The sequence below is a fragment of the Chiloscyllium plagiosum genome, chromosome 43 (assembly GCF_004010195.1).
Source record: "Chiloscyllium plagiosum isolate BGI_BamShark_2017 chromosome 43, ASM401019v2, whole genome shotgun sequence".
Lineage (NCBI taxonomy): Eukaryota > Metazoa > Chordata > Chondrichthyes > Orectolobiformes > Hemiscylliidae > Chiloscyllium > Chiloscyllium plagiosum.
In genome coordinates, this window is record NC_057752.1 from 10,728,865 (window position 1) to 10,742,610 (window position 13,746).

At 42.8% G+C, this 13,746-nt stretch overlaps 1 protein-coding gene across 1 annotated transcript in view; it reads right to left on the minus strand.

Annotated features, from left to right (window-relative positions):
• LOC122543373 (R3H domain-containing protein 2) overlaps positions 1-13,746 on the minus strand; it is a 230,714-nt gene that overhangs the window by 52,406 nt on the left and 164,562 nt on the right. The window contains exons 9-10 of the mRNA XM_043682021.1: positions 6,499-6,558; positions 1,456-1,596 (exon numbers count right to left, since the gene is read on the minus strand). Coding sequence (XP_043537956.1) covers positions 1,456-1,596; positions 6,499-6,558 — 201 coding nt within the window. The remainder of the gene's footprint in view (positions 1-1,455; positions 1,597-6,498; positions 6,559-13,746) is intronic.

A 13,746-nucleotide genomic window follows, 5' to 3' on the forward strand; every position in this document is an offset into this window, starting at 1 on the left:
TCATTGGAGTTTAGAAGGTTAAGGGGAGATCTAATAGAAACTTATAAGATAATACATGGCTTGGAAAGGGTGGACGCTAGGAAATGTTTCCGTTAGGCGAGGAGACTAGGACCTGTGGACACAGCCTTAGAATTAGAGGGGGTAAATTCGGAACAGAAATGCGGAGACATTTCTTCAGTCAGAGAGTGGTGGGCCTGTGGAATTCATTGCCGCGGAGTGCAGTGGAGGCCGGGACGCTAAATGTCTTCAAGGCAGAGATTGATAAATTCTTGATGTCACAAGGAATTAAGGGCTACGGGGAGAATGCAGGTAAGTGGAGTTGAAATGCCCATCAGCCATGATTGAATGGCAGAGCGGACTTGATGGGTCGAATGGCCTTACTTCCACTCCTATGTCTTATGGTCTTATGAATTGCACAGGTTCCACTGACCCAAAACCTCAGTCCATTATCTATGGTTGGGTCTTTGGAAGGAATGGCATCCTCAACCCTATTATTTGAAACTAAGAGAAAAACTTGGAGGGAATCAACAATACAACCAATAAACACTTAGTTATATTGCTAAAGCATTCCCACATGAAACCTGGCGCAGTGGACACACAGCCTTTGTCTCTGTGATAGACCAACCTTACTCTATACAGAAAGGTGGTTGTAGTACAGCTCTCAAATATTTCATGCGTGGGTTCATGCATACATGATAGTCAGTCTGCTGCCTGAAAAAAGCATACTTTCTTTATTTTTCCCTGTAAAAAGTCACATGCAGCTCCCCAATTTCCAAACATACTTTGTTCTTGCAAAATCAGGATTCCCACATTGTTTTTATCCAGAAATATCCAGTTAGTTTCAGGCACAAATGCGTTTTGCCAACATCTTTTCTGTTCTCATTAAAGGAACTGCAATTCAATCAAAGGAGGGCAGTGGGGCTAACAGAATAGAAAGAAACTAATTTCTTTTCATGCAATGTAGTGCACATTATTACTACATCGGGGGAGGGGGTGGTCTCTATTTGCACAATGCAGTCCTGTCATATTCGTATAGTCATGCTGGACAAAAAAAATGATCTTTTCAGTGCCAACAGTCGACCACAATAAAACTTGTAAAAATGTGAACTGGGCAAGATCAGAGTGCAGCATATGCAACACTCGTAAATGTATCCAAGTGGAAGAAAGGACTCGATCCAAATATGGAATTAATGAATGAGAAATTTTAACCTGCACACAACACAGCTATTCCACCATTCTTCCACCATCCCGAAAATTAAGTGGATTTAATAAAAAGAAAAATCACTATAACCAGCAACTTTGAAACGGACATGCAAACGGTTCATCAGTAATTGGCCAGTAAAGTAAATGCCCACTCTAAATGTGGCCACCATAATAGTTGATGGCCAAATCGCAATGGTGGGAATTTCACTGAGAAACGCATGCAAGAATGGTTTTTAATCACAATATACTTACATTCTTGTATTTACTGTCTTATTAATTATAACAGCTTTTCCAGTTTGGTCAACATTGTGATCCATTCCAAAGTACGCAGCCACCCTGTGTAAGAGCATTCTGTGGTAGGAGGTCATCTGAGGAAATTTCTTGTACTGATTACTGAAAACAACAAAGTTAAATAAAATGTCTTGCACACAAGCTGTAACTACAACGTTTTCATTTTGATGAAGTTGATTTTATAAAAGAGTGAATGAAACAAGAGAGATTAACACTATTTCTTGACTTTGAATGTTTAATCCAGGCTCATCCCTCCAGTGGAGAACAGAAGAGATGTTGCATTGTTGCAGGTATCATTCTGAACCCCATCCTTGTGTCAAGTAAATGTTAAAGATCTGATTGCACTACTAGAAGGGCAGGGAGTTCTCCCAATATTCTGGACAACACCAAAACAGATGAACTGGTAATGTGTGCAGGTCTATACTCTGTTCAAATTAGCTGTCATGTCAGCGACTGCACTTGAGAAATAACTTTTTGGCTCATCAGAGCCTTGGGAAGTGATATGGTGCATTATGAATTTGGGGTTATTTTATTCCAGTGGTCAGCCATATGCTTGCTTATTTACCAAGTCGTACCTTTAACGCTAAGGGAAAATAACATGCTAGCCTACTTATTTTGCTTAGTTTATAGTTTTTACAACTTTACAGGAGAAATTTATGACACCTTCATTTACTCAAAATTCTGAAGCAGGAGAAAATCATAGCCATAGGAAGTAATAGCAAGTAAGTTCACAAGAGCAAAACATCAAAATCCCTGATTGAAATCAATAACCGAATAAACTAATTTATGCACACACAATTTCTTGACTTACAAGCCTAAATCTTCTTACAATTGGATCATTGACTGCTGGATGACTGAATACGACTTTTGAACTCATCTGAAGACCTTTAGGAACACTGTCAAGACTGCAATACTCCAGCAATGCTTATTTTATTTTGTAAATTTTCTGAGGTCAACTAAAAACACAAAGTGCTGTGATGCTCTACCTTACTGGACACCAGCAAAAGGAAGTGCTTGATTATCAGCATCTCATTAGGGATAGCTGCAGAACACAGATGAGGCTCTTTGGCCCTCGATGTTGTGCTGACCTTTTATCCTACTATAAGATCAAACTAACCTACATACCCTACATGTTACTATCATCCATATGCCTATCCAAGAGTTGCTTAAACACCCTTAAATGTATCTGATTCTACTCCCACTGCCAGCAGTGCATTCCACACACCCACCACCCTCTGCATAAAGAACCCACTTCTGACATCTCCCATAAACCTTCCTCCAATCTCCTTAAATTATGGCCCCGTCATGATAGCCATTTCTGCCCTGGGAAAAAAAATCTCTGGCTATCCATTCATCATCTTGTACACCTCCATCAAGTCAACTCTCATCCTTCTTCGCTCCAATGAGAAAAGCCCTAGCTCCCTGAACCTTTCTGCATAAGACATGCCCTCCAGTCCAGGCAGCATCCTGGTAAATCTCCTCTGCACCCTCTCTAAAGCTTCCACATCCTTCCTATAAGGAGGTGACCAGAACTGAACACAATATTCCAGGTGTGGTCTAACCAGGGCTAGACAGAGCTGCAGCATAACCTCGTGGCTCTTAAACTCAATCTCCCTGCTTATGAAAGCCAACACCATATGCCTCCTTAACAACCCTATCCACCTGGGTGGCAACTTTGAGGGAACTATAGACGTGGAACCCAAGATCCCTCTGTTCCTCCAAACTGCCAAGAATCCGGTCTTTAACCCTGTATTCAAAGAAACCCAAACATATAAATAGAAAGCAGAAATCATCAGCTGTGCTTCGCCTGGAGGCCCACTGAAGATGTTACCTCGTAGGATGACGAAACGTCTGGAAATGAACCTTCCAGCTCAGCGAGTAAACCTAGATCCAGATCCTGTCAATGTCACGTTGCAACCTACAACAGCCCTCCACACTATCCACAACTTCTCCAACCTTCGTGTCATCGGCAAACTTACTAACCCACCCTTCCACTTCCTCATCCAAGTCATTTACAAAAACCACAAAGAGCAGAGGTCCCAGAACCGATCCCTGCAGAACACCACTGGTCACCGAGCTTCAGGCTGAATATTTTCCATCTACTACCACCCTGTCTTTTGTGGGCCAGCCAATTCTGTATCCAGACAGCCAGATTTCCCTGTATCCCATGCCTCTGTACTTTCTGAATGAGCCTACCATTGGGAATCTTATCAAAAACCTTGCTAAAATCCATACCCACCACATCCACCTATTTTCATCAATGGGTTTTGTCACATCCTCAAAGAATTCAATAAATCTTGGCATGGCCTGTCCCTCACAAAGCTACACTGACTACCTCTAATCAAGGTATGCTTTCCCAAATAATCATAAATCCTGTCTCTTAGAATCCTCTCCAATAATTTGTCCACCACCGACGTAAGACTGACTGGTCTGTAATTCCCAGGGTTATCCCTATTCCCTTTCTTGCACAAAGGAATAACATTTGCCACCCTCTAATCATCTGGTACTACTCCAGTGGACAGTGTGAATGCAAAGATCATCACCAAAGGCGCAGCAATCTCTTCCCTCACTTCCTGTATGAACCTTGGGTATATCCCGCCAGGCCCAGGGGATTTATCTGAACTCGTGTTTTTCAAAACTTCCAGCACATCCTCCTTCTTAACATCAACATGCTTGAGCCTATCAGCCTGTTTCACTCTGTCCTCACAAACGAAAAGGTCCCTCTCAATAGTGAATACTGAAGTAAAATATTCATTAAATGACCTCCTCGAACTCCAGGCACAAGTCCTCTCCATTATCCCTGATTGGCCCTACCCTCACTCTGGCCATCCTCTTGTTCCTCACATAGGTGTAGAACACCTGGAAGTTTTCCTTAATCCTACCTGCCAAGGCTTTTTCATGCCCCCTTCTAGCTCTCCTAAGTCCATTCTTCAGTTCCTCCCTGGCTACCTTGCAATCCTCTAGAGCCCTGTCTGATCCTTGCTTCCTCAACCTCAAGTAAGCTTCCTGCTTCCTCTTGACGAGATGCTCCACATTTCTTGTCATCCAAGGTTCTTTCAACCTACCATCCCTTCCTTGCCTCAGTGGGACATACCTGTCCAGCACTACCAGCAAGTGCTCCCGAAGCAACCTCCACATTTCTGTCGTGCACTTTCCTGAGAATATCTATTCCCAATTTATGTTCCACAGTTCCTTCCCATACGGTTTGCTCCTATCCCTCTCCATGACTATAGCAAAGGTCAGGGAGTTGTGATCGCTATCAGTGAAACGCTCTCCCACTGAGAGATCTGACACGTGACCTGGTTCTTTGCCAAGCACCAAATCCAATATGGCCTCCCCTCTAGTCAGCCTATATATTATATAGAATCCATCCTGGACACACCTGACAAAGTCTGCTCCATCCAAACTATTTGTACGAAGGAGGTTCCAATCAATATTAGGGAAGTTGAAGTCACCGATGACAACAACCCTGTTACTTCACATGTCCAAACTCTGCCTCCCAATCTGCTCCTCTGTGTCTCTGCTGCTATTGGCAGATCTATGAAAAACTCCCAATAAAGTGACAGCTTCTTTCCTGTTTCTGACTTCCATCCATAGTGACTCTGTAGACAAACTCTCCTCGACAACCTCCCTTTCTGCAGCTGTGATACTATCCCTGATTAGCAATGCCACTCCTCCACCTCTTTTCGCCCTCCCTTTTCCTTTTGAAACATCTAAACCCCAGAACATCCAACAACCATTCCTGCCCCTGTGATATCCAAGTCTCCCTAATGGTCACAACATCATAGCTCCAATTACTGATCCATACTCCAAGTTCATCACCCACATTCCTGACACCTCTTGCGTTAAAATGGACACACTTCAACCCAATACATTGACTGCAACGTTGCCCTATCAACTGTCTATCCTCTCAGTCTCTCTGCACGCTGAATCTGCCTGTTCACCAGCTGCCCCATTCTCTGATCTGTAGCTCTAGTTCTCATCCCCCTGCCAAACTAGTTTAAACCTTCCCGAAGAGCTCTAGCAAACCTCCCGCCCAAGATATTGGTGTCCCTCCAGTTCAGGTGCAATCCGTCCTCTTTTTACAGGTCCCACCTTCCCCAAAGGTATCCTAATATCTGAAGCCCTCCCTCCTACACCAGCTCTGCAGCCATGTGTTCAGCTACACTCGCTCTCTGTTCCTGCCTCACTAGCACGTGGCACCGGTAGCAACCCTGAGATTACTACTCTGCTCGTCCTGCCTTTTAGCTTCTAACCTAACTCCTATATTCACTCTGCAGGTCCTCATGCCTTTTCCTAGCTATGTCTAGCTGCTCAGCCTTCCCCTTAAGACGACCTAGAGGACGACATTGAGTCGCATCAGTAACTGCAGAGGAGCGAGATAGGAGGGTAAGTGGACTTTGTAACTCCTTGGAGTCCAGGACACTTCTCATCTCCAGAACCTAATCCTTGGATGTTTGTGCTCATTCCCTTACTCTCAGCGCCATTTGAAACATGTCTGAAATAGCAGACTTGACCACTTACAGTGCAGCTGAGTGCATACAGTCCCTATATAGCACTCAATAGCTAGTTTAACATTTCTAGTCATGTTTAATTAATGTCATCAACAATTAGGGTTAAAGTCGCATGCTAAAGCAGACCCTCAAAAGCAGTATCTTATTAACACAGGACCTATCTAGTACGTGTTTCTGGAGTTCTTGTGGCACAGTGGTAGTGTCTCTACCCCGAGCCAGAAGTCCCATGCTCCAGTCCCACCTGCTCCAGAGGTGTGTTATAATGTGCCTGAATAGGTTCATTAAAAGGATCTCTAGTCCCTGTTTCCACCCATGTAGCAAAATAACCTCATTATTAGGACTGCATATTTTCTTTGCTCAAAGCAAAAATGATCAAATTAACTTTAAAAATGTTATTCACATGTAAAATATCTTCCAATATGCAATGCAACTGGACTATAACTTGTTTTCATTGACACACTTTTCACACAGACAGCAATAAGTTACTTACTTATTATCACCGATGAAGTCCAGAATTTCTTGTTCTAATTTTAGCAGCATCATCCTGTCCCTAGAAGATACAATCATGGATTTACCCAGAATAATTGACATAGTGCAGTAAAATTGAGGAATACATGTACAAAGTAACTAGCATGATTTCCTAGTGTCACCACCATAGAGACAATTAACTTTAAAACAAAATTGAACTTGCAGTTGATAGCTGAAAGGCCACCACCACAAGGTTTTACATTTTAAGACTTTTACTGTAACGAACAGACTAACTTCATAACTGACGAAACATTGCTGTTGTAGTCAACTTGTAAACTAAAAGTACAGAAACAGAAATTTCCCCTTTAACTTTTAACCAAGATAATCCATCTCAATTTAGTTCACACTGTCCTTTTAAGTAGTCATTCAACTTTTCCCCAATTCAAAGTGATTGTTTAGATCCCAAGGGTTCAATTCTGTTTCTTTCCTAGCTTGGGAACTGTTAACTCGAAAATTATCTTTCAGTGAGAGATTCCATGGAGAATTTTACCACTGGAGCAATCTCAACTCTTCCCCCCGCCTGCCTCCAGTCACAGTACATTGGCCAAGCCAGTACAAGAGAGTGGGAACTTCTAATACAAATTCTGCCGAACACAAATCAAGCATCTGCAATCTGTTGTATCAGCTTTAAAACTTTGTGACAGAGCCTGGTTCTGCCCATCATGGCGAATGTCTGTTAAATGCTCATTTAGGTGCTCTAAAAATTAAACTCTTTTCGGACAAAGACACGAATATGCACTGTTAAAAAAGTATTTGCATATTAAACATTTTTAGCAGATTAAAACACTTGACTACTGAAAACAACAGTGTCAGCAGTAAATTGCAGCTGTATAATTTGGAGATGCCGGTGTTGGACTGGGGTGTACAAAGTTAAAAATCACACAACACCAGGTTATAGTCCAACAGGTTTATTTGGAAGCACTAGCTTTCGGAGCGCTGTTCCTTCATCAGGTGGTTGTGGAGTATCAGATTGTAAGACACAGAATTTAAAGAAAAAGTTTATAGTGGGATGTAATTCAAAAATAACATGTTTGTTAAGTCTCTCATCTGTTAGAAAGACCATGATAGTTTCACTTCTTCCATATGTAAATCACAAAACTTTTTTGAAAAGTAACTTTTCAAAAAGTTCAAAAACTTTTTTGAAGAGTTACATTCTCAGGTTAACTTTAACAATTGGTGTCAGCCCAGATAATATATTGAAGGTGTTAGCCCCCTGTGTTCCCTATCTGTGCCATAATGTTTAGACTGATTCTAATCTAAAAAATGAGTTAACCGAGTCTTACATGGATTCATGCAGTTTTTGAGCAAAGTACAATGTAACTCTGCAAGTACAAGTTCACCCCACAGACGTATATGTATATAGTGTGTGCGCGTGTGTATATGTCTGTTTGGGGTGGGGGGTTGTGAGTGTCTGTGAGAATGTGTGTGTGAGAGTGTGTAAAGGGGCCTACGTCTGTGAGAAGATGCACGTGGGAGTGTGTGTGAGTGTCTGTGTGTGCATATAGTGCAATGGTGGTCACCTGTAGTGTGACAAGAACCAAAGGTCCCGGTTGAAGCCCTCCCTATGGGAAGTTCGGTACCCATAGGGAGGGCCTCAACCGGGACCTTGGGTTCATGTCACACTACAGGTGCCCACCATTGCACTATATACACACTCACACACACTCCCACGTGCACCTTCTCACAGACTTAGGCCCCTTTACACACTATCACATACACATTCTCACAGACACTCACAACCCCTCACTCCAAACACACACACACACAATCCCACATATACATATACGTTTTTGGGGTGAACCTGTACTTGCAGAGTTACATTGTACTTTGCTCAAAAACTGCATGAATCCATGTAAGACTCGGTTAACTCATTTTTTAGATTAGAATCAGTCTAAACATTATTGCACAGACAGGGAACACAGGGGGCTAATACCTTCAACATATTATCTGAACTGACACCAATTGTTAAAGTTAACCTGAGAATGTAACTCTTCAAAAAAGTTTTGTGATTTACATATGAAACTATCATAGTCTTTCTAACAGATGAGAGACTTAACAAACAATCAAGTTATTTTTAAATGTATAATTTCAGTTGCACCACACTGTAAACTTTTGCTATAAATTCTGTGTCTTACAATCGTGTACTCCACAACCATTTGACGAAGGAGCGGCACTCTGAAAGCTAGTGCTTCCAATTAAACCTGTTGGACTATAGCCTGGTGTTGTGTGATTTGTAACTTAGTAGTTGTATAAAGTTAATTTCCCTCAGGCGGTGTGCTATTAACTAGTATGGTCCAGCTGCAATGCTGGAGACTACCTAGAAATAGGGAAGAGGTGATGGTTACAAGCTCTTTAAGGAATAATTGGGGCGAGTGTGACTGGGTGTATACATATGGTATCCCTATGGCACAGTGGACAGTGGCAATGTCCCTATCTCTGAGCCAGGAGGCTTGGATTCAGGCCCCGCCGGTCCTGGATTTTTTTTTCATTCATTCACAGGATGAGGGCATCGCTGACTTGTCCCAGAGGGCAGTTAAGAGTCAACCACATTACTGTGCAGTTCAGACCAGGTAGGGATGGCAGTTTCCTTCCCTAAAGGACATTAGTGAACCAGAAGGGTTCTTCTCGACAGTCAACATTTTCATGATCATCTTTACTCTCAATTCCAGATTTCTATTGAATTCAAATTCCATTATCTGCCATGGTGGGATTTGAACCCAGGTCCCTGGAACGTTATCTGGGCCTCTGGATTAACAGTCCAACAAGACCACTGGGCCAACACCCCCACCTGTGTGTCATAATATGACCATGATTAAAATAAATGCATGTGGGGTATGCAATCAATAGGTTGCAGTGTCGTGATGTGAGAGTTGGAATAAAACTCTGACCAGATATCCCTCTGTCCAAACAACCTTTAACATGTGGTATTTAACACAGTAGCAGAAGATGGTTAGTTGTTTACAAGTCAAAGAGTAATTTGGAGAAAATTTCACAGATGTGGCTGAATCTAAATGCAAAGATTTGGGGCATGATCAAGCCACAACCAGTGGAAGAATGAAGTAACCAAGTGGACCTAGCCCATGAAAGTGATTCCGGGGATGGCAGTACTGACATATGAAGAGAGACTGGATCGCTGAGGACTATATTCACTGGAGTTTAGAAGAATAGCCGGGAGGGGATGAACGTTGGAATCTCAGAAACCTATACATTTTAACATGACTAATCAGGGTAAACACAGGAAGGATGTCCCTGATAACTGAGGAGTCCAGAGGCAGGGGTAATAGTTCAAGGATACAGACTGAGATGAGAAGAATTTTCTTTACATAATGAGTGGTGAGACGGTGGAATTCTTTGCAACAGAAAAAAAGGTTGAGGACAAAGCACAATGTTTTCAAGAAGATCGACATAATTCTTGGGACAAAAAGGAATAAGGAAAAAGCAGGAACGGGATACTGAGTTGAATGATGATACAGGATGGTGAAGCAGGTACAAAGGGCGTGCTCGAGCTTCTGTTTTCCACCTTCCCATGTACTTCACTGTAAGAGAAACTAGGAAAGGCCTCCACTCTTTTGCTACATACAAAAATACAACGTTGTTAACGATCATGGATTGTGTTTATCAAAAAGATGATTTACTACTGCTTATGAAGTATGGTCAGATTTTGACACACTCAGAAAGAGTGAAGGTAATTCCATGCAAGAGTACATTATGGAATTCAGCAGATTACTCCCAGGACTACAGAAATTCTGTTTGGAAATTCCCCAAATCTATGTTGTCATTTCAGCTGTTTGACTGGGCCAAAGTATCAAAATTAGACAGACTTCATGGACTGAATCTCATCACAATTAGGCAAAGCGTTAGTTTCATGGAATTTCATGGATGGGTTTTGCTTTCTGACATCTTGCGAGTTTCTTTGTGATAGCTTACCAAAAACGCCTCATTAACTACTTGCCACCTATGGTACCCCTCTCATCCTGTGCAAACACATCTTGGCTGGAAGAACTCACCAGCGCCCAGATATCTGACAACCTCCACCGTTAAAAGGTATTTGTGCATCCAGACAAGCACCATCAGTCCAGAGCTGCCATGCACAGTTCCTGATATTTGCCCCAGACATGGCAGACAAGGGAACTTGACCCCTCGCCTTATGGTAGATGCTTGGATGGCAGGTGGATGGTGCAGGAATGTCCTCTTTCTCCAGGACTTCCAGAAGAGGCCACGACATGGCAGGTCTGAGGTTGCCGCCTGGGTCAGTACAGCCTTGAGGAACACGCAGCAATATAGGAAACCAACCAATAATTTCTCCACTTACTCTGTACTTGCTATTTCATGCACCTCCCATAAAGGCTCATGCTCAACCACTTTCATGATTGCATGCTGAAATTTCCCTCATTTGCTCTCAAACTCCCCAGCTCCCCACACCACTGCAGGTGTTCTGTGCTGCTGGCTCACTCCCTCAAAAAAAAACTTCACCACTCTTTCCCCCACCTGCACCAACCATAACAGTGTGTCATCCACTTTCATCTCCTTTAGCTCCACCTCTACTCTCAGTCCAGGAAGAAACAGCTCACAACAGGGCAGAAATATCCAAGATAAGTTATGAACTACCCAACATTTGGCTCCTCACCTGTTACAAGAAGAACCTGACCATGACCGCCTGAGTGGCTAACTGGCCCCTGGGCTGGTATCGGAGGCTGCTTTTCACTGTGCTTGGACCCCTGAGCAAAGGCTATTTTCCTTAATTTGCCTGAGAACTGCTGACAACCACAACAAGCTTCCTTGCTTTGTGTTTGTGCTCAACAACAAGGCAATGCAGAAGTACTGAAAGCCTGGCAACTCAGGCTGAGAGGGCAAAACGCAAAAAGGCAAGGCAAAGACAGGGGATATTGTGGCACCCATGCTAGCTCAAGGGGAGTGCTGAGAGAGCAAGCGAGTGACCTCAAGATGCAGCCTGGATCAATCTGTGAGTGAATTGCCAGTCCCATGTGTAAAAGGTATCCCTGCAGCAACATTACAATGAGAGGAGCAGCACAGAAGTGCATGAGCACACAGAGTGTATCGGAGATTTGCCATGATGAGGTGGGGCATGGAGGGAAGAGACTGGCATGTCAGATGCCAGTTCCATTGACAAAGGGTGCATGCAGCTGGAGTCCATGGAGTCTGCCCTGAGACATTGCTGCGAGGTGTCCGAGATGGCTGCTGGGGAGGTAAACAGTGAGTTGACATCATCAGGTGCAGACCCTAACTTTCAGGTCAGGAATTGTCAACATTCAGTTTTCTGGCAGCAGGTGATAGAAAAGGAAGCTGCATATTAACAAGGCAAGATTGGCAATTAATGAGGCCAACAAGAAGCAATGACCCTTCTTAATAGGCAGCTGATCACCCCCTCGCGAGAATCGCATCTTGATGCCTGGAACTCTGTTTGAAAATGCAATGAGCTGCTCTTAACATCAAGGTAGACTTCGGGCAATTTCTCACTCTTGCCCATGTCTTTCAGGCTCCCATAAGATTCCAATCCTAACTTTAATAGGAGTTACCTTGACGGACAAACATAAACTGCTAGGACAAAAAAGTCAGACACACTAAAAATATTCTTTGGAAAATGTTTCTTCATGAGAATGGGCTAACAATATCAAAATGCAGGACACAAACAAGGGCTAAAACATTCCTTTTTGTACTAAGAGAAACACATCTGGCAATTTTGAGAAACAGAAAAAATGTGTGAATTGTAACAAAAGACTGAAACCATAGACACCCAAGGTATAGTCAACTGTCATTTCAGACATGATTGCCATATGAATGTATTGGTAACACTGCACTGATGAACGTGTTGGGTGGCAGCATCTTTCAATCGCACAGTATTAGAACACAGGCGAGTGTGTGGTGCTGGAAAAGCACAGCAGGTCAGGCAGCATCCGAGGAGCAGGAGAATCGACTTTTCAGGAATTCCTGATCATGGGCTTATGCCCAAAATGTCGATTCTCCTGCTCCTCGGATGCTGCCTGACCTGCTGTGCTTTTCCAGCGCCACACTCTCGACTCTGATCTCCAGCAGCTGCAGTCCTCACTTTCTCCTAGTGTTAGAACACAGTTTTTTTTGTTACAGCACATGGTAAACATGTGGGAGGTTTTCTTCCCCATGTTTGATCTGGTGCCAGGACTCCTGGAGCAACTCCCTTCCAAATGAATACCATTGTGCCATCACTTCTTCTGGGTCTGTCCTTCCAGTGGGACCTTTCTGGTGCCATAATTGATGCCAGGAGGTCCATCAGTTTCATTCCCCTCTTTTGACTTTGTCGCAATTGATACAACTGAATGGCTTGCTAGGCCATTTCAGAAGGCAGTTATGAGCCATCCACATAGCTACATGTCTGGAGTCACATGTGGCACAGCTGTTTTCCTTCCCTCAAGGACATCAGTGAACCAAATGGGCTTTAAAAATAATTGACACGGGTTTCATGGGTCATCACTAGATTTTTAATTCCAAATTTTATTAAATCTGCCGTGGTGAGATTTGAACCTGCTTCTCAGCACGTTACCAGGGTCTCTGTTTTGCTTGTCCAGTGACAGTGCCATAAGGCCATCACCTCCCCTTTAGCTGGAGGAATTGTGAAGTCTCATTGGACTGGTGAACTGAAATTGAACTTGGCACCCAAACGAGGCTAGATGCCAGTTTTGAGACCTTAGAATGGAGTTCAACTGTGACAAATTCCAAGGTGGGAATTATTATTTGGGTGAACAAATTTCCATCAAGAAAGATGCCAGGATATGAAATTTTTCATGTTACCACTGATGCAAATATCTCCAATGCGTTCTTGAGTACTGGAGGGTTTGTTTTTCCCCCTCTGTTAGGAAAGGGTGGTAGCTTGAGAAGCTAAAAAGATCTGAAGATCAGTTAAAAAGTGCTTAGCAGTAGTAATTTGCACTCTTATTGAGGCAATAAACAAGTTTTTTTTAAAAAAACACAAAAATGTTGGAACAGTTTCTAAGAAGGAATTCAGCAGCAACACCCATCGAGTGTTGTATCAATAATAGGCCACTGCACTCTTATTGAGGCAATAAACAAGTTTTTTTTTTAAAAAACACAAAAATGTTGGAACAGTTTCTAAGAAGGAATTCAGCAGCAACACCCATCGAGTGTTGTATCAATAATAGGCCACTATGGGATAATGTACATTCAACAAAACACATAAATGAAAATAAAAAATCAG